This window comes from Heliangelus exortis, chromosome 6, assembly GCF_036169615.1.
Source record: "Heliangelus exortis chromosome 6, bHelExo1.hap1, whole genome shotgun sequence".
Lineage (NCBI taxonomy): Eukaryota > Metazoa > Chordata > Aves > Apodiformes > Trochilidae > Heliangelus > Heliangelus exortis.
In genome coordinates, this window is record NC_092427.1 from 4,099,499 (window position 1) to 4,125,079 (window position 25,581).

At 37.9% G+C, this 25,581-nt stretch overlaps 1 protein-coding gene across 8 annotated transcripts in view; it reads right to left on the reverse strand.

Annotated features, from left to right (window-relative positions):
* ARHGAP15 (Rho GTPase activating protein 15) overlaps window positions 1-25,581 on the reverse strand; it is a 339,175-nt gene that overhangs the window by 58,964 nt on the left and 254,630 nt on the right. For all 8 annotated transcript variants that reach the window (XM_071746444.1, XM_071746439.1, XM_071746442.1 and 5 more), the window contains one exon: window positions 2,839-2,973. In XM_071746444.1, the coding sequence (XP_071602545.1) occupies window positions 2,839-2,973 (135 nt within the window). The remainder of the gene's footprint in view (window positions 1-2,838; window positions 2,974-25,581) is intronic.

Genomic DNA, 25,581 nt, shown 5'->3' on the forward strand with positions numbered 1-25,581 from the left:
TGGCCTAATACAGAGTACAGTAAAATGTGGTTCCCAAGCACATAATAGAGATGTTAATTAAAATGGCATCATCCAGGAAAAGTAAAATTAACCTTGCTATGGATTTTTTTACATAATCTTTAAAACAGCATGATCATAAGGAGTTCATGGTACTTCTTGGGTACTCATTCCTCTGGAAACTTCTAGGTAAATGACTAAATCCCCAAGAAGTATTTTTGGTAACTTGTTACTAGCTACTACAGAGAGGTTTTTAGACCACATCATCTTACTTACCAAAGGTATGGCTCTGACTAAAGGGTGCTCACTGCTGGACTAATCACAGTATTTTGGAATGTGTCCTAATTACCTTTTCCTTAGTTGTCATCAGGTGGGTTTGTTTTTACCATTACTAAGCCCTCCTTCTAACTGTATTGCCCACCCATGCCCTGCATGCTAATAACTCTCATTTTTGAAGAACGAAAAAAAAAAAAGACAGATGCAAGAGCCTCTTTCTACAAGAACCTGAAGAAGGTAAATTTTCTAGAAGCTCAGTACTGACCAGGCAGAGAACTAGCACAAAGTGGCCAAAGAATCAGCTGCAATGGAAATATTGAAGAACAGAGGTTTTTTTCATTTGACTCAGGACTAGTTACATACAGAAGAGCTCCAAAAAAACCACTGAAGACACATAATTGTTGTTTATAGACGTTTTTTAAGTAGAGTTCGTAGGAATACGGATTTGTAGATACTATTGCAGTAAAGGCCAAATAAAGAGAAGATTGATTGGAAATCGTAGATTACTTTAGACAGTTGGATTAGGTAGAAATCACCCTCATGTGCTGTAAAGCAAGCAAGAAGAATTAGGGTTTTGAAATAATGTGAGGCATGTCTTAGAGTGCTAGCGTTTTCTTCCTAGTAATAAACTGTCTTAAAATCCCTCAATAAATGACTGTTCATTAGCCTATCAATGTGTATAATGGCTCTCAAAATCATAATAAGAATTAATAATAGTTCAAATAGCAGAAAGGGACATTAATTTCTCACTCATGAATATTAATGCTTTAGTAGACAGTCTCTTCCCAACATGCTTTCAAACTCCTAATTCGCAAGCCTATTGCCAGTTATCTGCTATTTTTACTACCAAAAACCACTCGACTAGGCCACCAAACGATTGCACATCACCCAGACTTGGGACTTTAGCAGTGAGGATGAGAGCGGAAAACAGAATGAAAGATGAGATGATGGTGTCCTGATAAAGTTCTTCAGAACACAATGTTATCTGCTCATCCACAGCACACACCAAAGGGCAATGGAAAGTAGTGAGCAGGGGGAGGAAGACTATATTTAGTCCCAGAGCAACAGGATGATGGTGGATTATCAGGAACAGAAAGTGATAATGGCAGAGAATAGGTATTAAACACTCAACTGCAGAATAAGGTGGATAACAGAGATACAAACAGCATGCCAGGCCCTATGAACTGCCTGCATCTGCTTAAAGCACCACATGTCCTCTTTTTCAAGAAGCAGGTGGATGGAGAATCACCTGAAGGACAGGATCCAGTGATGGTGTTTCTCTTATCCCAATGCACTCAGAAACTGAAGCTGATCAGTAAGAAGTTATTTCTTTTCCCCTCTTAGCACTGCAGAAACTGTGCAATAGGAACTTAAACTTCAAGATGATGTTCTCCACCTAGTTTCTACATGCTTGGAAAAGAGAAGAAAGGGAGCTGCCAGGAGTAACCTTTTGGGTCATGCATTTCTTTGCCTCTTGTATTTAACTGCACCGAATCACAAACCAAGAAGGGAAGGATCTTGTGAGATGCACTTAACCTCCTTCTATCTGGTGCTGGGTCTTAAAAAGCTTTAGTTGAACTGAGGACTCTAATGAGTATAAAATCAAAGTGAGCTGCACATTAAGGGTTTCGTGTTCTCTGAGAGCTGCGCATGTGCACGCCCCCTAAACAGATCTCTGAGCACTTCATTGGGTTGGTTTGGTTTTTTTTTTTCCTAGACATTTTTCTCTCCTGGACCTTTAATTAATCTCCTCGTAGGCTTTTTCCCTTTCAACTATCCCTCTCCTCCCTCTTCTTCCCAAAGGGAGTAAAGTCCCAAATCACTGTTTTTTTTTTTTAAGCAAGTTTTTTCCGAGCTGATATGGTTTTACAAAGTGCACCTGAATATCTTAAATACAGAGAGGGATTGCAGCACACAGACCACAGAGACATGTAGCAGAATAAATGGACTTTGAAAATACTTTGAAAATACTTCTCATGACTGCCAACTTAAAAAAACCCAACCAACCGAACAAACAAAAAACCAAACAAAAACCAAAAAAAACAATGACTCAAAGGTAGATATGAAAAAGAGAACATGAATGTATTTTGCATTCTTTTTTTGATCGCTGCAAGGCAAGAGTCTGCAGCCCTGTGGAACAAAACACACGCATTTCATTCTGATTAACATAAAGACAGCCCCTTCTAACATGATTCACAATTATTAGTCTCTCTCTTGTGTTTGGGGATGTGTGGATTATCAGGCTAGCATATTTGGAATACACACACATTTGAATTCGTTTCCTAACCCATTTTAGGCTCTACCATTATATAGCACACGCAAAATTTATAGATCAATAATTTGATATTTTCTCTCCGGTTAAATGACTAAAGGCTGTAGGAGATAAAAGGCAGTCAAAAAAACGCACCAAAACCAACCAATAAAAAAAGACAGGATCACGGATAACGGAAGGTAAGTCAGCTTTGAGATGCCTCTGTTCTTCTATTTTTAAGTTTATTCTTTTTTTTTTTTTTTTTTTCTGTACCAGGCTATTTCACCAGCTTCTGCTGTATCTGATGTACTTACTTATCGCCTCCACAAACTGTTCAAAGAAGCAGTATGGGAACAGCGGCTCAGGCAGCTCTCTGAAAAACATCTTGAGTGCTCCGGTGACAACGTGGATGTCCTCCCACTGGCTGTCATCCAAATTCAGCTTCTCTTCTGGGAAAACACGAGGAGAAATGGAACAACTGGTTTTAATGAAACAATTACAAGACACTAATTATTATGTTAATGTTTGCCTACTATCATCAGCAACCGTTAACAGCCTTCTGCACCTAGAGGTTTGGTGCTGTGCATGGTTGTTTTTTTTTTTTTTCCCCCTTTCTTTCTTTTTTTTTTTTTTTTTTTTTTTTTTGTCGGAAGAGAACATTTTCAATGGAATACCATCTGTAGGAATGCAGCAAACAAAAAAGCAAGAGGCACAAAGAGACGGTACCATTGACACAGTATGTCAGATACATTTATTCCCATAATGCATCAGTAGGAAAATTAGCATCACAGCTCAACATGATTCAAAGCTATTTGGTTTTTGAGGCCGAGGGGCTAAGAGTTGCCAACGATGGCCGGCTCAAGGGACCGGCCTAAAGGCCTTGCTGAGCCAACAGGAGACATATGCTAAACATGGCAATAGAAAATGAGTTATTGCTTTACATGTGTTAGCCTTGCTATGTACAAGGGAATAATGGGTACCTCTTTTCTCCCTTTTTTTTCTTTTTTTTTTTTTTTTTTTTCTTTCCTAAATGTAATGTCAGCAAGGAATAGAGTACTGCGAGAGAAAGGATATTAATTCCTTCTTACTGCTTCAAAAATATTTTGTTTGGTTTTCATCTCTGGGAGGAAGATTTGCCCAGCAACAATATTAGACAGACCCCTGTTGGCCTACCTAGGCTATGCAAAGCTGTCAAAAATGATAACACACTAAAGACAAACCACAAGTGCTTACAAAACTGTTTTGCAAACAAAAAAAAATGTTCTCTTTTGAAGCTTGACTGAGTTAAGGAATTTAAATATAAAAGAAACTAAATGTTAAAATAGAGTTTCAAATTAAAAGTAAAGAAGATTGCATGATTATTCTACTTTTCTTTGGTGGTTTTTTTTAGGGTTTTTTTGGTTTTTTTTTAATTCTACTAGTGTGATACTGTTAGAACATAATAAACAGTGAGATCATAATCCATACAAAGCTCTAGGAAAGTGCAAATCCTTATTAGTCCCAATTAAAATGACACACACTTTCTCCGAGTTGTGTTACTCCAAAAATGGAGTTTGCTTTTTCCCCACATGTGTTGCAATGCTCTTCTTTAGAAGATTTCAGTCTGAATGCAAACTGGGGCACAACCATAAAAACTACCGAACAAATTTGATTTGAAGCAACATAATTCTGCAATGCTTTACTAAATGTCACTGAAATTTCATGTTTATCAATTCAGCTGGCTTCAAGAGCAGCCTCTTTATTGAGCTGTTGTTAAACAGAATAGTAAAATTATTGGAGACACATGGACACAACTCCAGATTCCTGGTAGTACAATGCAATAGTTCTCTCACTGTTGAGTTTGATTTTGGACAGAAAGCCTTGTTCAAAATGGAGTTGTCTATCAACTTTAATTTAATAAATGTTAGTAAATGCTTTCAAAAATTCCAGATTCCAGAAAAGAGTAAAAAATAAAAGAATGGACTCGGTTCCTTAACTTGGAGTAATGTGAGACAAAGCTGGAACAAAGGCAGACTTGTGCATTTCATTTAGTTGTCTTGCTTGCTTCTTTGGTTTCAAGCCTCTTTTTTTTCTTTTCTTTTTTTTTTTTTTTTATTTTCATTTTTCAAAATTTTTTTTTTTAATTTATTTTTATTTTTTATTTTTTTTCCCACTGAATTACCTCAATCATAAAAGTAATGATTGGATCCTAAAATGAGTTACCAGAGGGGATCTTCTTTAGACTCTGAGATCATATTTGATTGATCGTATTTCAACAATTAGCCTTTTATTTTGCCACACACTATTGAACTAGATCGACAGCATCTTAGCAGGCCAGCTTTAAACAGTCAACTGTTAACAATAGCATCAAAAAGAGAGACCTGATGGGGTTTACTGTCACTTTAAAGAACAGGGTAGGTTTTCACATTGTTGAAATCTGTCAGATATTTTGAAATGTCCCTCTCACTATGGTGCCACACCCCCTGCGTGCCCTTATAATAAAATTGGTTTTACTCCTGATTAAATCATTTTCTCCCTACCCACTACCATACTTCTCATAATGGACCTGTGTGCTCTACAGCTGGTGTTCTTCCCATGGTACCAATTCTTACTTTATCTTTTAAGCACTTTGCTGCTAAGATCTCATGCAGAGTGCTTATGTTTTGTTAAGAGCTTCATTCTTAGAGAAATAGCTTAACACATGTTCTAAAAATGTTGTACAACTTATTGCTTAAAACACATTTAGAAAATGTATAAGTACTGTAGCTTTGGCACAGAACTTTAAGTAGAAACCTTAAAAAAAAAAAAAAAAATCCCAACTTGTTTTGCCATGCATTTGTCTTAAATGTCTAAAGTGGAATGCTTGACTTCTAAGGCTTTATAGAGACTTATCTTACCAGATTTTTGCACCATTTCCAGCTCTTCAAGGAAACGTGTTAGGAATGTATCATCGTGAAAGCAAAGGGTGTCAATTTTCCCTCTAGCAATAAGAGAGTTTTTAAAAATGTTTGCTAGAAGGAACAAATGCCAAGCCAAAAAAAAAAAAAAAAAAAAAAAAAAAATTAAAAAGAAAATAGAAGTCCATTCAGTGTAAGACTCTCTTCTGGTTCCCACTGCTTGGAACAGCTCACATACCATGGCAATAGGGCCATAAACAAACACACACATGCACTTCAGACTAGGTTTAAAGGGAGGACCTGACTTTTTGGCTTTCCTCAGACATATTTCTTATTGGGGTGTTTTGCTTACATAAAGATTAAGTCCCAAATCTGGTGCTTAAACTTGACAGTCAAGGACTGCTTTCAGCCAGAAGATACTGTATCTGGGAAGATGCTCAAAATCTCACAGTCCTAAAAATTTGCTTTAGCTTGTCAGTAGTATTTGATTAGTTCAACCATCACTGCCAGTTGATATCATATATCTTAGATACAGACACAAATATGCCCAGAAAATCCCATAAAATTTATGCTAATACACAGGCTGAAAATATAAAGACCACATTAAGGAAAAAAAAATAGTGTGGGCACCTGTCAAGGTTATTACTTAAAAAAAAAAATCGATATACAATACATTTATGAAGGGGATGTGTGTTTTACTGTGTTATTATTCTTAGTAAATCAGCCTTTCCAGCAATACACTTTTTAAATAGCATCAGTCATGTCTGCAGTAGAACCAACCAGGAGTTCATCTTCAGTTTAAAAACACCATCATGAGGTTATCCTTGTCTAAAAAAAGGAAGAAAGGAATCTATAGAAAGATCAGATAAAGGCAAAAAAAAAACAAAACAAAAAAAACCCCAAAAAACCAACTAGGGCAGTACAGAGAGCTCAGTTATGAAAGACAATGGATGAAGTTCCTCTAACTACATGCTCTGTCTGGAATATAGAATACTCTCTGGGAGCAAAATGTAGATATCTGAGAGCACTGCTCATGCATTTGTCTTTGAAGATATTTGTATACAGCTATTTTCCCAGCTGTACAATGTCTCTTGCCTGTGATGCTCTTAAATCCCACAGCACCATGGTCAGGAGTCCTGCTGCACTTGGGGCTTTACATCGTCGTCTGTGGTCTCATGGATGGCTTCAAACCATGTGGAAAGCCACTCTTGCAAACATAGCTTGCAGCTCATGGTCTGCTTCCAAGATTGTGTTTCAAAAACCTCTCAAAGACATTGGGAAGACATGTCTTGTTTGGTCCCAGACTCAAATCCATTTTTTAATACCTCTGCCCCTTTCACCATTTCCCTGTTGCCGGCTGCACTGGCGGCATTGGGATAATAATTCCCTGCACAGGGGGCACTCAGACACAGCTCCCCTAAAAACCTTTGGCTTTGGATGTCCAATGAACCCCCAGCTCCAGTGGGTGAATCCTCAGAGCACTGGGGTCTCCATCCCAAGGGAGATCTCCTCCAGAGAAAGCCCTGCACAGCTTTGTTAACTAATGCATACGATTTCCCTCACATTGAAATCTTTGCAGGGGAGCTGGATGTGCACAATGCATTCCAAGTTGACTGAAAGCTTGGGAAACTTGCTGGATTCCCTCTTCCCAATAGGCAGTTTACTAGAGAGAGCTCCAAAAAAGTTCTCATGATTGAAAAAGGAAAAGACAATTCTTCTTGAACATACAAGGAAAAGGCAAACTTGAAGACACCTCATTTTTTTCCGTTTCTTTTTGCTTTTCTTTTTTTCTTTTTGTTTTGTTTGTTACTGATATTATTCTTCAGGGAAAAAAAGGTTTGATCATTCAAGGTCTTCAACAGGAAAAATAAAGAAAGAACAGACTCAGTTGCATCAGCACACTCCTTCACCACTAAATCCCTCTGTAAGGGTTATTCCCATGGCTTAAAGCACAAATACTAATTTCTACACTGAAGGGTAAGGGTGTTCCACAGCAGTACCCGCATGTCACAAGCTGCAGCTTCTCTGATCACTAGTGTAAAGATGGAGGAGGCATCTTATTCCCAAATTCTATTGCAAAATGTTGCTGTATCAGCACAAACAGCTTCTCTCAAAGAGCTCACACTCCATTTAGAGCTGTAAGAGTGCAGAGGTGTCCAGAGACAGCCCAGCAGTGGGATGCTGTGAGGTGGTGAGGTGGTGAAGGCTCTTGCTCATCATATGAAAAGGAGCTCAGCCCTTGGCAATATGGCACATGATGCTTTGCTTTCTCCCCTGCCAGGAAATCCCATCCTGACATTGCATTTGATACACACACAGTGCATACAACCCCTTGAACTTTGATTAAGTAGCACATCAGAAGCCTCAACTCACCCAAAGCAAAACTTTCCTCACCCAGCCAGATTTTTGTGACATCTCTCCCCCTCAATAAATTTTATTTCTTCTCCCCGTTGCTTGGTTTGGGAGGTTCACAGTCCTGCTTGTACTCAGTGCATGATCCTTCCCTTCCAAGAGTATTTAAAAAGTAAATGCCAGCTAAGCAAATCATTACATTTTCTATACAATTTCTAAGCAGGTTCTGATGAATCCATTCATTCTATCCAATACATCCAATGCTACTGTTGTTGAATTATCAAGGATACGGTCAGCAAAAGAAAAAGATGCATGCATTACTCATCTGCTAGAGGAAGATGGCATGGCCTTTTACCAGAAAATTCAAGCCATGATGTTATAATGTCTGAGTATTTTGTTATTATTGGGGTCCTCATTTTTATGGTGCCTGGGTGCAAATTACCGAGCAATTTCAACTAAAAAGCAGAACATCCAGACTGCTGTTTATGGCAGTTCTCTGACATGCCAGTTTCCTGACACAACTAAGTTCTGCTAACTTAAATCTCAGTCTGTTCCAGAAAAATAAAGGATTTCTGTACTTGGGCACACTGGGTCATATTCATCCCAGCATAATTGCAGAGAAATCTGCAGATGAAGAGAGGAATGAACAATCTCATTGTTTCTGTGACAAAGATCCAGCACGTTGGAATTCAGAACTGGTACATCATGAAGCAAGCAGAGCTTCCAAGTGTTCAAAGGTTTGGAAAAGTGGTCAGCAAGTGATGCCATGGTGTCAGGGAAATTTCTACACCCTCAGCTACTGTTTGAGACTGGAAGCATAAAAATATACAGTGGTACTGAAAGAAGAATCCTTTTGGTGGGCAGAAACATGGATCATGACCAAGATATTCTTCTGCATCATCCCCTGCCTATACCTGCTGCAGTTAGATGGCAATGATGTTATTTTTGACTTAGCATATTTTATCACAGTGATTTGAAGCAACAATTACTTTAATAGGATTATAATTACAAGTACTTCTGAAATTCATTATATTTAGCTGAATCAACTACTCCGTATGGGGAAATGAGTGATTTTAAATATAAAATATTTTCCCTCAAAATGCAGATGAAAGCTCCCTAAGAATAAATAGATCACCTGCATCCAGATCAACGTCCTTCTACATGACTACCTTGGAGGTAACTTCTTATCAAAGAGCAGGAGCAAGAAGACACAGCCTGAGTAACTGAAACCTGCAGGGCCAAATTATTCCTTCCTTTAGGGTCAGAGAAATACTCAGATACCCCCAAGGGTTTAAAGAAAAGGATGAGGAAATAAAATGGTGGAATTCCCACCCAGTTTATACCCTCCTAGGGTGCAGAGGTCTCTCACCTTCTGAAGTGACTAAGTACAAGGATGAAGCTTGGAAGAGCAGCCTTTCTGCAACTTGTAAAATTAAATTGCTATGCTAAGTGAAAATTACATTTTTTCACAGTGGTAAGATCCTGTCTTCTACCTAATTCTCTCTACTTAGTTGTTGAGCAGTAAGTTCAGAATTGTCTTAGTAGTTATAGCACACTTAATTTTGTTTTTTCCTTTCAGTTTATTCTTCCCTCTTTATTCTGACTAATGACTTTCTAGAGACTTTCTCACCTTTCTGTGCCTGCTAACAGATTTTAGTCCATTTTCTAGGTGGACACTACTATTTCTCTTTCATATACCCAAGACTGCAAAATACAAACGTCAAATACTGACCTAGATCAGGAACTTACTTTTCATGATATGTTCAACTATTTAAAGGCAAAAGTTTATTCTAAATTCTGCTTTTGACTTTATCTTCCTCCCTTAGTAATACATAGGGTATATATGTATTAGTAAAGGCAAATATTTCCCTCCTGACTTCAAATTTGTTGTAAACATTTTTTTAATTGTGTAATTGCTCTCCAGTAAGATTCTCTGCTACGTAGTTTTAGAACTTTCCTTCTCTTTTTCCATTTACAGTCATGTCCTTTATCAGAACAATGTGTATCACCATCTACAAATCTCCATTTTAAATAAACGAAAGGCTCACAAGATCTAATGCAGAAAGGAATTGGACAATGACTCTCTGCCCCATTTCCACACTTCAAAAATGTGTTCATATTCCTATCTTTTTAATTGTACTACTAATTCAGACTGCTCTAGGATTCTGTCATATAGCTCTTCTGTTCTTTGCTGTTTCTAACGCTGCTTCTATTTCCATTCTTGTCAAAAGCCTTCTCATAGTCTAAAAATCTGTACACAATGTTTTGTAATATTTGGCAGACTTATCTGAAACCTAATTCACTGCCGTCTTGTGAATCATGGGTCATAAATTATTTCATATGTAATGTACCCCAAAGGGTAAAAAATTCTGTGTATTAAATTTCAACCAGACAGTTTAAGGAGGGGGAGAAAAAAAAAAAAAAAAAAGTATTTCTGAGACACTCTGAAAAGATCTGACCTCAATATAAGGTCTAGTGTGTTGTCCTCCACAAATGGTATCACAGTATCACGTAATAAGTATGAGATTTCAGCATTCTACAAGTGAAAACACTCCTGCTGTAACATGGGCTTGCTATGGACAGCTTTAAAGGATGGAGAACTACAAAATATGTAGCACTGGATCAGACGACACATTAAATTAGTCCTGTCTCCAGTGATTGTTAAACTGAAAGGGTCTGTATGAAAACAATTCAAAAAAATCCAGTACCACCCAATCCTTACTTATTGCACATAGCCAAACATATTACTGGGACTGACCCCTATAACAATAAGCTTGTGCCTCAGTGAGTAAGTTTCAATAATCAAAGGAAATAATTAACAAAACAATAAAGATCATTATGACTTCCTTTATGTAAATCACTTCCAAATGTAAATAGATCAAAGCTTGAGCTAAAATTAAGCAATTCCCCTAGTCCACTAGCAACACTGAAAAGAAACATGCATGTGAGTTGTTTACAGTTATAAGAACTATCAATGAAGTATTAGTTTGTTTATTAGAAAAATAGAAATTAAAATGGTTCTCAAAATACTATATCTATATTTCTTGCATCTATAATCATATTTCTTTTAGTAGGACTATTTACAAGAATAAAGATTACATTTAACTCTCCCTTCTTACACACCGGGTTTTAGGATGTTCAGAGAATAAATTCTGGATATTTTTTTTAATGAATGCACTCTTTGAAATAAGCCAGCTGAAAGAAGTAGTCTTATAAGAAATCAGGTATATACAAGCTCTGTAAATGTCAAGGACAAAGCATTTTATTTTGTATAGAATTTATCTTTTGGTTCACTAAAGTCAAAACACTTCTGTTCATCAGAACTTTTATAAAGGACTGTTTCATAATATGAATCCATTTGGATTATCTGACCAAAGATAAGACTTCAATGGACTTACTATATCATTCACCACTGTACCAGTGCCACAAAAGGGAATTACAATTAATTGGATTATGTTGGTCTCCACCCGCTGATTGTAGAAGAGAAAGTCTGAAACTGTAACTATTTCAAACAGACCATATCTCTCATCAACCATGGGATTTGGGCTTTAATTTACCAATAAAGCTTAATTTCTTCTCTATATTCTCTTCTGGTTAGGAAGAGGTCATTTAGACACTTTATTCAAGTTATTAAAAAAGGACAGTTTTGTTAAATAGTTTCAAACTAGCACTTCAATACTTACACCTTTGTCTTTAGGCATAATTTCTTTTCTCTGTTCCCAATAAAGTGAAAAATTCAAGCCAGAGACCCCAGGCTTGCATTTAGGTCATAAGAACAATTCATGCTTCATCTCCCCTAGCTCAGTTCATGAAATTTTGTCTGAAATTTTTACCTAACATGACAATTTGTTACCAACTACTGTAGAGGACAGAGAATATCACTTCATGTCCTGTAGTCTCCCATGCAGACAGAAAGCAAGAAGAGGTTTCAGTAGCAAAGTCCCACATTAGATAGAGGCTTGGAAAGTTAAATGGGGAAAGGCAGAGGTAGGATTAGAAATTTGATACATTTAAATGACTCTTTGATTTGGAAATACTCTTATCATACATAGCAGGTAACTTAATCTAGTTTAATTAAGGTGACTTGCATATTAAAAAACAGCAATAATACTGTTCTTATTCTAGATGTCCATATATATGTCTATATCTATATGTCCATACATATATATATTCTATTTCTGCCTTAAAGCTGTTAGGATTTTTCTTCACTATCAGTACTGGAATGTTACTTCAGAGCCTAATTCCTTCTAGTCACCAGAGCCTAAAACACTCAACTTTATATACTTTAAAAATCATTATTAGTATCAGTAATGCTTGCTTTGATTTTTTTTTTTTTTTTTTTTTTGTCAAACTTCTGCATTCAGTCTAAGAACTAAAAAGCCCTCAGTCAACTTACTTCAAAACCATGTTGCTTAATTCACATTTGCATTACTTTTTGCTAATATCTGAAGCTCTAATTCCATTCCCTGGATATTAGTGGGACTAGCTATGCTGTTAAAGATAGGAATGCTTCTAAGTGCTTACTGAATCAGGGCATATGAGATGATAATTGTATGTGTTTAAAACAAAACTTTAAACAGGAAGGGATTATATAAGTTGGTAAAATAAATATATCTTCCAGTGCACTGAAGGACTTTCAAATGTTAAAGAAATGGCCTTTGATAATAATGGTGCTAATAATAACATAATTTTTCAAATATTCTTATGCATTTTGAGAACCACGTGTTACCCTGGGATGATTCTTGGTAAGTGAACTTTTTTTCACACAAATTCCTCAACTTTGGAGCTGCGTCTGCTCTGAAACCACATCAGCTGAGAGCCAGATACAAAAGTTTGTCCTGATCCAGGCATGGCTTAGCATGAATGTTTTTGTTTCTCTTCTACAGTGCCTGCTTACAAATGGTGACATTTTTACTACAATGAAAGCAGCTTTTGTTTCAGAGGTATGATGTTTTTGAAAACGTGGAAAAGTTTATGATCAAACCTGTGTTCATGACGTGCATGGACCTGCATGACTGGTGGAACTGAGCTGCATACACAGAAACATGTGGGACCTTCTCCAGGTCCTTTTAACCAGAAGGTTGACATTTCAAGGCCAGCGTGAGCTTCCAAATAAAGCTCCATCCATCCTGCCCCATCAAATTCCACACATGCAATTATACTGCCTCTTAATAAACCTCAGAAGATGCATAAATGCCCCTGGGCATATGTAAGTACCCTTGTCTTTGTTTCTGGTTGCTCTTTAGTGGAGAAGGGCTGTAACAAAATAGGGGTGACTCAGTGACATGATGTTTTCCATTCCCCACATATGCCTCAGAGTCTCACGTGGAAAGGAGGAGCCACAGCTCCTCATGCACCCACCAAATCCTTTCTAAGATGATGCCTTTTCCTCCATCTCGTGCACCCATCCACGTTTTGCATTCTCACTTGCTCTGTGGCAGGACCTGAAGCAGATTTGGCACATTAATGATGTCTTTGTGCCCCCTTGTACTGTCTGAAGGGTTCTCTGGATGAGGATTGTAATTGTAATCTTCCCAATTGCACTTATTCCACCTCCATTTTACAGGCATGTATTTCAGGAGAGAAAAAAGTATGTTTCAAAACAATTTTTAAACTTCATAGTACATGGATTTTTTCTGTTCTTTAAGTCAGTCTTGCTATCAGGCTCATAATAACGGGGATTTCAACATAAATTAAGGGTTTTTCATGCCTTTGGTTCCTTGAGTTACATTCAGGTCCCTCCCACAAGAACTTTATTAAAATATTGATTAGATTAGAGCAACATTTCAAATAAATTGAGATTTATACTTCCTTTTGGATACAAAATCTTATAAAAAGTTTCAAGGCAACGCACAACAAAGTAGTTGACAAGAAAGATAGCATCTGCTTTCCTGCCTATTCAAGCTGAAGTTTTTCATTCTAAATGCAAGCAATGTTTCCAAAGTTAACATAATTAACTCACGACAATCCTGAAACATCATAATATAAGATACAGATGGAAATTCAAAGCTTTAAAAATGTCATGTAACTGCAAGAAGATTATAATTTTTTAACTGAATACTCATTAAAACAGGTGTTTTTCTTTCAAACACTTTTGCATACTCTGACATTACCAGGAGAGTTATTTATGTATTAGTCTACAAGGAAGCATATATTGCACGAAAAATGTGACATGTGATAAATAACAAAGTTATGAGATAAAGGAATGACACTCTGTACTGCTCCTGAAACAATAAAAGACCAGTAGTTCAATTAGCTGGTAATTTCCATGTGACTATTTGACTGATTCTACTAATGGTTAAGCTCCCACTAACTATTGCTTTACATAATTAATTATATTCAAACACAAACAACAAAGACATGTGGGCCAGTTGCCCTTTTTGACAATGTTTTTTTCGCGACCTGATTTGCTTACCAAAAATATTTTTTAGAAGTAAAAAAGATACTAATCTTAAGTGGAAATGCATATCAAAACGTTAAAGCAGCTCTGCATTTTACCATGGTTATGAGAAAAAAATCTGGATTGTTTAACATATCATTTATGCTGCATGCATAATAGCTGGAGTCTTCTAGCAGAGATCTTTCATATTAATTTAGCATTGCATAAAATTCATAGTAACAGGTCCAAGGGTCAAGCATCATTCATCATTAGTTGAAGTGACATTTGCAACCCTTCATATAGCAGCTGCTTGAAAGGGGAAAAAAGGTATTCTTTGGAAGAATGGGGGGTAGCACACAATCCTCTCTCTATCTGTGGAAGGGAAAACAAGGTGCCACTATGTCAGCATGGTAATGTGCTTAAATTTGGTGATGTAATTCTTCCCTAACCCCCACGAGTCACAAGGCACAAGGCAGCTGCATTCCTGAACTTAGTAGTTCGGGCAGAGATAAGTAATAACTAGATGTAAATGAATTACATTACTGTGGTTGTGAACATAGCTCTGTGCATCTAAATTATGATTTATATCAGGATCCTATCTTGTTTTTGAGAGTTTTCTACTTGTTAACAAGGCAGCCCTTGTTCTCATGGCATCCTCCAGGCATAATAGTTTCTGGGAAGCCAAATAAGATCACTTTTGAAACTGCAAGACAGCATTCCAAGACTTTGCAGCAGAACACATTGGCCAAATTAGGACTTCTGAAGACTGTTAACTAACAAATAAAATCTTTTTTTTTTTTTTCTTTGTGGCATGTCTTGCCTACTACAAAACATTAAGATCAGAATGGGAAATGTAAGCAATTAGAATGAAAATGTAATCATCTGCGAAAAAAAGATAAATTTGTATTAAGTGGCTAATACTTCACAGTCCTTTTGATATTACAAGTCTTTTTAAGAAAATATATATTTTAAGTCATAGTAATTTTTTTAATGTGAAATGTGATCTCTTTGGAATTATGCACATTTTAAAATCACAGTCATTAAAACAGCATGCAACACAAAGTAGTTAGTTGTGGAGCTTGGCTAGTATTCGGCGATTTTCCTTAACTTTGCTATTATACCTGAAATGTGTTTAACTTATGCACGTTGCTAATTATCCACTGGTATTTAAAGCACTGTGATGATTACTAACCTTGACTACTACTTCTCCCTCAAAAAGTTTAATGATTTTTTTTTAGGAGGAAAAGCAATGCTTTTAAATGAGTCACTTAGAAGCGCATGAAAAATGTTCAAGGACATTGCTTATTACACGCTGCAGTTCTCTGAGCCGCCATAAATTAAGCTCCCAGTCAAAACACTTCTACCAGGGAGAAGTTACTTTTCCCTATTCAAAGTATGTGTTAGGGAGGTGCTGGTGCCCGGGAGTTCAAAAATTCAGTGCTGCAGGTATTTGAGAGTGAGATTTCTTGTAGCCAAGGGTAGCACTGGGTGCTTGCGTTGCGGTCCTCAGCCCATGTTGGTTGCATGTTACCTTATCTAGAATATAAGATGGCCATTCGACAGTGAGAAGCCAACCCCAAATCAGACAAAAAGCATTTCTACAAAGGACCAGTGCTGCTGGTCCATTAATCCTATGGCCTCTCACCTTCCCATGAATTTTAATAGCTATGCAGACATGAAACACATATGTAAAGACACCAGGAAGGCAGAATGGCTGTAAAAGGAATAGAACAGCAGAGGCAAGATGACTGGCAGATAGGGTTGCCACATCCCCCTTAAAGAGACTGCTCCTTTTCCACACCTTATGTCTCTTGTACCATAAAAATATGCATAGATGTATGTGGGAGCATCATAGCAGATTTCTTGGGATGCGTGCCATGCATCTGAGCTTCGAAGCTGGCTCAACGTTGTCACCATTAAGTCGCAGTGTACACAGCAACACTTCAATCTAATTTCAATTAGGGAAAAGTTACACAGAAACTTCTTGGAGAGTACACATGACCCTACACATAAATACCGATTAAATTCAGTATCATCAGTGTCTTTGCAGTGAACACTGATACCACCACTGAGAGGCAGGAATTTGAAATGAGGCGTCACTTGATGACATTCCCTCCATCTACAAATTCTGCCTGTGTTAACTGGTACGTCAGTGATTAGTGAAACGGTGGGATTCATCTGTGAAGAAACAGGTTGAAAAGAAGTAATTCCATCAAATTTTCAGTACAGGCAGTTTCTATGGGACACGAGGCAGAATATTGCATCATTATGTGATAAAGTGCTACCTGATAATTGAATAAAACCCTAAGCTACTGAGAAGCTGCAGATACCATGAGTGTTAAGCAGTTGCAATGGAGACAACAGGAGAACTAACTTAATCTACTTCTCATAACAAGGACAAATAATCTCCTCAGACCAGTTAGCTTCCTACCTAACTATCTCTGTCCTGAACTCAGACAAATCTGTATATAAAGAGAATTCCAGCACAATTAAGTGGGATCAGTGAGCTCATACCCATTCTCATGTGTACATGAAGGGTCTGCCGGCACTGCACTTAGAGTTGTTCCATTTCCTTTTGTTACTGGGTCTTTTATTTAAAAACAATGGAACAGAAAGTGGGGCAAGGCTTTAAACAACCACTTTTTTTCATTCCAAACTTAGAAGATGCCCCTAACATGCTGATTAATTGAAGGAGGTTTAAATGCACCCTTTAAGCACAGAACGAAACAACCTTCCCCCCCCCCAGACCTACTGCCCCCAAATATTCAGGAAGACCAGGAGGAAAAGTCATCCTAAAAGTGTTAAGACTCTTTGCACACCATCACTCACTGGTGACTGGGGAGTTTTTACAGGCTTTCAAATCTTCTTTCAATCACAGTGTGCCTTAAAGGGACAGAAGGTCTTAAAATGTGCTCTCTCTATCTCTCTGGTCAAGAAAGATACATTGAGGGGGGAGGAAGGGGGGAGTTGGGCCACAACACAAAAAGCATTAATGCAAAGAACAGTGGGGTCTCTCCCTAATTTGACTTTCTCTACAGGTGGTCTGCAGCTGCATCCAAACAGGTTACACTACCGCCTTCCCATGGGCATTACAACAAAGTAGGATCTGTATTCAGAAGAATACATTTACTAGCATGGGCTGATTCAGGTCTAAAAATAAGAAAAAAGCATTTTTTTCAGAATAGCCCGAGGTAACTCTCTGCGCCAGCAGAAGACAGTAGCACTCTTGTTTCCCTGGCTGTGCGTGATGATAAAGGATATCAGAAACCTACTTCATATGACTCAGTGAGGCCCACAGCCAGCTTCCAATTGATTCATTTTATTTGTATTAGTTTGTTCTCCATCGACTACACAACAGGCTAGACCAAATCAATAAGCAATATTCTGTTTTCTATTGACTCGGGGGCAATTCGTGCTGGGCCCTGCAACTGCTATATCTGATTTTATAGTTCTGAATATCATCAGAGAAACAATGGGGCTCAGAGACCACTTAGTGCAAGAAGAAATGGGAAAAGATCACCCAGGCAAGGAGAGATTATTGGCTTTTAAGCTGTTACACCTGCAGGAAGAGGCAGGAGCAGTCTGTGCTGAGGCTGGATAGCTGCAAAATCTGCGTGCTGTGCCATGCTGCATCTTCCAAGAGATGTAGAAGGTATTTTTGGGTTGTACCTGAACCATACACAAGGTGAAAACAACACACAACCACACATGCCTTTGGTAGCACACAAGAGTGATCCATAAAAAAAAAAAGAGCATGAAACTGTTGGGTTTTTGTCCTGGTGCCCACAGCCCCTCCTGCAGCCCCAGGACAAGGCAGTGCTGGCAGCACCCACACCAAAGCAGGGCTTGGATGGAGAGAGAAGGAACCCATCAGCCTGGTGCTGCCTAAACCCCTACTGCAGACACCACTGCACAGTGATGCCCCTGTGCATTTGTAAAAAGTCCTTTGCTGAGCTTCCTTAATTAGACAATTTCATCTGCTTAAATGCATTCCAGTATAATTAAGGTAAAACACACTGACCTGGAATGCTCTAGACTTTTTTTTCCTCTCTTTTTTGCTGGCTTGAACACAGCACCTTGGCTGGTGAAATCTACCCAGTAGATGCCTCCAAAACACCCTCTTTGCCTTCTTCAATTTTTTAATTGTCTTTCCTCTAGTTTTTTAAGATTTTTTTTCTCCTTCCAACTAGTGGCTTAATGGGAATAAAAGTGCTTTTCACTTTCTTTTGCACGAGCTTGCTGACATACTCAGCATAAGGGCAATGCAGCTGTCATTACCCCTGCACAGACAAAGACTGAGACACTGACTCTACTGTAATATGCTCTACCTCTTTTTCCATAAATCTTGTGCATCCTTGCTCTGCCCAAGGTCTTGGATTTCTTGAGCTGTTCTACCATGCCTTACTCAGAGGAGAGAGCTGCCTTTTCAGTGCCTCCAATAAAACTGGCTTTTCTGTGTGAGATAGAATAAAACACCCTGGATACTGGGATGGATGTATGTAAGGGATGGCAGAATACAGCCCAGTGTGTTCTTCCTATCAAATACACTTGACAAACTTTAATGAAAAGTCTTCTCCACTTCCTACTAACAGATGTTTCCAATTTTTTCTCTCTCAGCACTTTAAACCACCATCTTTAGTTTTCATGTCTAAGAGACATTATTATAGGATACATCATAATGATATACTGTACATTCATATACAGTATCCCATACAATGACTAGTTGATTTATAATTCAGATCCAATAAAGGGAAAAATTGATTTAACTGATGACTAGTGAAATACTAAATGCATTACAATGTTTGAAAAGAACATCCTTTTCTCGCAATACTAGTGACATAATAAAATTAAATATGGATATAAGATAATGCCCATTATTATTAGGCAAGTGGAATCAAAGGCAGCAGGAAAAAAAGCAATCTCTATGGATCAAGGAATGCCTAAACTTCCTCTTTGAGTGTACAAAAACATGAACACAAATGGAAAAAATTCACAAATAAATTCAAGAAATCTGAAATGATCGTATAAAGTTAGTTTTCTATTAACTGGTCTTGGTCCATCAGGCTTTTAGTACTTTTGTTTCATTCGGGTACTGCAGTGGGGGGTGATTTTGAATTCTGGGAGTTATCAACCTTTGTTTTTTTTAAGCTCTGTGTTAAATATTTATTTCCTCATTAACCATATTCTAGCAGCAGAAAGTTACAATTCAGTCCCACATCCAAATAACCCAGATCCCCTTCAAATGCCTTCCATCTCATCCCTTCTTCTCACTTCCAACTATTTCCTTTGCCCCACAAAGGTTCATCCTCATAGCTCACCCCTTCCCAGCCAGCCTGCTCTCCATCAATAACCACACAATTAATACTGAGGCAATGCAGCCACTAATTTCCATGTCTCATTCGAAAAGCTGTATAACTGCTCCCCTTTCCCTAGAAAACTGCTGTGCAGCTGTGTGGGCAATGAGCCTGCCAGGGTGCTGGTGGGAGAGAGCATCAGTAGGTAGGGAGCACAAAGCCAAGGTACCAGTGAACCTCTTCATCCTTTACAAGAGCTCTTCCAACACCTTTTTACATTTCCAGCTCTGAAATTGAGGCCAGGCACCCCAGAAGTAGTTGGGTTTTTAACTTTCTTGAAACATCTGCTAGAAGTCAGTCACTTCAACATTTGCAAATATCTTTGTTTTTCCAGATGGGTAAATTGCTGCTAATACAAAATAACTTCTATTCGGAAGCAGCTGTGATTGCTCATACAAACTTAGATTGATGGTCACTTTTTTTATAATCCTGGTGCATTAGTTTTTCCTTTAGGAACATGTGCATTTCGCTTCTGGAGAACAGTGGCAAACCATAATTGCTCTGGAGGCAGAGCCAGCAGAGTTTATTATACTGAAAAAACCCCATATAGTTCTTATAATCAAAATAACACCCAAATACTGGCACTAAGCTATACCTCATTTTACTGTTGCATCAGTAACATTTTTTAAATCACTTCAGTAATCTCAGATATTTCACAGCACAGTTATCACTGTCTGTAAAAATCTTTTAGGATTTTAACCTATATTATGGAATTCGAGGAAATATTATTAATCAGCTTGCATAATGCACCAGCAGAATCTGGGGGTCAGCTAATTCGTGCTTAAACACCTACATTTGCACGTGCAAAACCGGGTAATTATGTTCCTAGTTGCCCATTCAAGTGTACAGATGGGTGCACCCACACATTTTTGTGGGATAATTTTTGGAAGCCTATAGAAAATATGGTCTTTAAAGATTTTAATAAGGCTGGCAAAACACACTTTCTTTGCATAAAATTATGTAGTTCCCAAGTCTAAAATTACTTTGATTTAAAAAATGAAAATTGGCAAGGGATTAATCCATAATATGGTCTAATTACTTTTTTTCTTAAAAATTAAATGGTCAAGATCTTAACTCAGAATAGCGGTTACTGTTCATGAACTGAAACTAAGAAACAGAACTGAATAAGGAATTTTATTAGGTGTCTAAATATGTACTTAGCTAATAGAATCCTCTTACCTTTGGCTGAATAACAGGTATAATAATTATGAAAGCATATTTAATTCATGCATCTGAAGCATAAAGCTCTACTAATTATATTTTTACCGGATTGCAATGCAAACTGGACGAAGATTGAAAATAAAAAGCAGAACCAACTTGCTGTCATTAATTTTCAAAACCACATACATTCATAAACACACATGCTCAAACAAATAAAGAGGGAGAGAAACACAGACAGACAGACACAGAGGATGCTGCAAGCAGATACAAGAAGATAATTAACACATATTTTGTCCCTCACACTTGGTATTGTTGTCTTTTATTTAACATTTGCATTGTTTAAAATGCTGAAAGTTTAATTCCCATTTATCAAATTAGATTCAGCAACGGCATTTCCTAGTTTGTAACATATAGGGCTTGCTAAACATTGCTGGCTAAAGAGATCAGGTTTTCAGAGAGGATTGAATCTTCCTGGTCATGTTCAGTAGGAGAAAAAAAGTATTTGAACAAAGATACTTCTTTTGCCTTTGATACTTTATTATTTCTTTGTTTGCAGAGGTTATTTCTATCAGAAAGTAAATACCACTGTGAATTTCTCTTTGTCCTTCATCAATCAAAGCTGGTCAATTATAAGACCACTGCAACTAGATCAAAACTCCAGGCTGTGTAGTCATATTACCACTCATATTATTACTAAAAGCGCATCTATATTCCAAACTGGGATACCATAACCCCTTTGTCATTTTCCAATAAAAAAGACCATACCAAATAGGCAGAGCACACCGTAATTAGCAGCTGGCAGAGAAAGCTGTAAATCTGTATGAGTTCTGAACGATTTGCTTACATTGTTGCTTTGTTGACAAATGATGCTGTACATGTTAATGTTCCTGAAATGTCCCCATTGCACCTGACGTGCCAATAAATGCCAGCCAGCTGTATGAATTATGGAAATAAGATTTTTGTTTATGAAGGTATCCCAGACATTTATTTTACTGCATGCCTCTTGACAGATTTAATGTCTGGAGTTACATTGAGAAGATATTTGCTACCTGACATAATGGATAATGGAAACTTTAAAGGCTTTTTTTAATGATGAGACTAATATATTTTTTTAATTTTACCTTGTGGCTACACATTTACTCTCAATATAAAGCCTGCATATTTTAAATGAAATGATACTAAATTGTTCTAATGTACAATGAGTTGGATGAAACCAGTGCTGCACTGTATGAGAAAACAGAGGAAGAGTATCTCTGAGAGCTACTGAAGGAAGAACACTGCATGCAAGTGTACCTATTTTCTCTTAGTTTATTTTATGTGCCGTGCACATTTCCTACTGTATCACTAGCTCACAAAGGTAGCTGTTAAGACTTAGGCATTTCAAAGTATGAAAAAAATCTTCTAACAGATGTATTTATAGCAGACTCCATAAAACATTCATTTAATATGCTAAGGCAAGGCACAGAGAACAGAGAAACATGTATATCTACCAACTATATTTAACTATATATCACTGGATTCAGAAGCAAAAAATCTGTCACTGAACTCTGAGCATTTAAAAAAGGTGAGCATTCCTTACAACACACACAGAGAGAAGTTCCTTTACATATTAGACACACCAAAACTCTTATTCCAACCCTGCTTTTAGCAAACATCCTTATTCTGGCCATGCAAAATGATCACAGGCATCCCATCTCTGAAACATCAAGTCTGATGAGGCTCTTCTAGAAGAAGGTTTGCAGGTTTCTCTCTGGTTTCATCCCAAGCCCACGTTGTTTCTGCCCACCTTGCTCCAGAAGGTGCCCCAGAGCCCTCCTGTTGCCAGGCTGGGCAGCAGGTGCTGGTCCTCAGGAATCCCAGCCCTGTGCTCTCCCTACCCTGGAAGCAGGGAACCTGATTCCCCTTCCAAAGTGGAAAAATTTAGCCTGGCAGAAGAGCCCGTCCTACGCAAGCTCTTCAATTCTTCCTCTATTAGCACATGTTAGTGTATTGTCAAGAGGAACAATAGCAACCCCACAAACTATTTATTCCATCAAGAGCAATTTATTGTCTTTTGTAAGTTTGTTTCCAGCTTCTGAAGCTCAAGAGAGAAAAATCTGCTGGTTCTTTAAAACTTCAGATGTTAGGGACTATTTGTAGTCATCATATAAATGGGGGTGGTAACCAAATTAGCCAAATTCATTTAGTAACCACAAATCATTCCTATTAAAATACCCCCTTCTCACCCCACCTCAAAAGAAGAATAAGAATAATAAGAAAAAAAGGAGTCCAGATGGTTAAAATTATTTTTAAGCAAATATTTAGTGGTTACAGTTGAATTCTTCTGGCACACATTCTCCACTACAAAAATGACACCCCACATTCACTGTGTTAACCATTTTCCAATGTGCCAGCCAAATGAATGCCTCAGAGAACACACACACACATTGTGGAAGCATGATCAGAAATGCTAGAGTTAAAGCTCCTTCACAGTTAGGGCATAAAGAAGGGCTATTTTCACACAGTGTGGCAGAATTACATTTCCAGGTAAACCACGCAACTCCTCAAGAGGCAAGAGAGTTTTTTAAAGTGTTCCCTTTCTTGAAGCAGAGCTATTTTTTGGGCACATTTCTTTCTTGCTCATGTCACCATTAACTCTACTTGGGATGGAAAGGCTCACAACTAAACATTCCCAGTAACTGCCATCTTCATATTTTGCACAGGTTAGAACTTTTTTCACTCAGACACAAAAAGTGCACTCCTTTATTTCCCATATCCAAATTTAGCCTGTACAGAAATAAACCCAAGTGTTCCCTTTGTTGCTCTAAAAGTTGCTTAAATTCTCTCAGGTTTTTTTCTCGGGCTCATTCACTCACTGACCCACTCTGCTTGGAGCACTCTGATATCACATCTTTGCTTTTTTAGTAAATTTAACAGCCACCACGACTGCACTCCTGCCCCTCTCTGCAACCAGTTCACATGGCAGAGCAGACTGGTGGGAGGCTGATGGGTGGAAACCAGAGTACTGGCACCAGTATGTGGCTGGCTGCAGTGATAGATAGATGGATGGATGGATGGATGGATGGATGGCCAGGGAAGGTGTCTCCCTATACAGCTCCTGCAAACTGGTTGTTCCAGTCTGGCATCCCAGGAGGTTTGCCAGATGGAGGAACCTTCTCTGCAGCAGAGCTGCAAGCTGTGCTTCCCGGGAAACTCGAGGCTGTAACCCTTTCCCTCTTCCTCCACATACCCTGTTGCTTCCACATTTTCTCCAATGTCTACATATAAACAACCAAGCCCAAATCTTCAAGACACACAGACTTAACTTGCTTCTAATCCTTTTTCCAGCAAATTAACCCCAGATAACTTAACACCCTCTATACAGCTTTGGGAATAGATATAAATTCATTCTAGGTCAGAGCTAAAACCATGCATGTGATTCACATGAAATGGATGCATGTATTGTGGTTGCTCACATTTTTATTTTTTTTTTAAACAGAAGAGAAGTTTGTTGCCAAGTTGCAGAGCTTGGATATCATGATGTTTGCATAGTCAGACTTAGGAGCTCTTTTGTGCAGATGTTTAGGTTGGTTATCCAGTGATCATCTTTACCTACAGTTGATGAGACACTGCCAGCAAAAAAACTGATGGAAACAGAAATTTAAAGCTAACAAAGGTTTATTTTGGTAGAGGATAAGGTCTGAATTACAGATGTCTGCTAAATGAAAGGAAATGTCTGTCTCTATATATGTATGTGCATGTGCACACCTGGTTTACATTGTTGGAGCTTCTCTGATCTCAGCATTTTACATCAGGATCCCGAAAGGTAAATCTGACCCATACCATAGAGTTTCCAAAGGACTAACTCTCATTATTTTTGTTACAAATGCCTATATTTTGCTCAGTGGAAGATTAAAGCTAATGTATAGCAGAAGAGCAATGTAAGGAATCCCATGGTAAGTCTCCATCCTCCTCCTTTTGGTACCTACGCAGTGGGTAGCAGAGGAACTCTGGCTCCTCTATCCATTTTCTCTTTCACGTGCATGGAATTCATTCAAAGTAATGGGAAGGAAATTACAGTAGTCTCACAGGTCTCCAACAAGAGATCACTGTGTGGAAAAATGGGACTTGTCAAGAGCTACTTTCTTTGCATTGATTCATGAGAAAATACACCAGGAAAAGCAGTGGAAACCCAAAAACTTTGCATTCCTTTTATAGTATTAAATCAAACCAGATATTGGTAAAAGTGCATTATCACCAAAAGGTGATAATATTCCTATTGACCAAGGCCAGGGAATGGCATAAAATATATACTCCACTTCTCCCCTCTGCCATTCACCCTTTAAGTAGTCTGTTTATAACCAAGGAAATAAACACAAAAATATCAAATAAACAAAGAAAATATCTAATTTAAGGCTAAATTTACTCACTTTGGGGCAGTAATTACTCTCAAGTATTCCTGCTCTTTTCCTCATAGAGGTAAAAATCCACTAGCAAGTAAGAAGAACTCAATCAAGCCTGAGTAATTTGTATTTGTGTATGAAGAAAAGAATGAGTTGTTCTGCAAAGTTTCACACGTGTAGATCACTCGTGTTCACATGCAGAACAGAGGTTTTTGAGAAGCAAACTGCTGAGGTCAAAGCAAAGCCAAGATAACCAAGGCCATAGACAGAGGACTGTCCCTATTAAACAACTCATTAATGGTGTTTAGGAACAGGAAGGCTCTCTAGCTACCTGGCCCAGGTTGTGTTACATTTTATGACTAAAAAGAAAACCCCAGGAAGATCCTTGCCTCTGTGCAAGGTGGGTTTGCTGCCTCCAACCTCCACTCTGCCATTATCTTGTTACAGAAAACATTACCTGCCTGGCTTCCTATTACTTATGTTCTGTGCTGAAGAGTGGCACGTTGATTAATTACTACTCTAAAGTGCTTATAAAGCATCAGTCCAAGGCAGG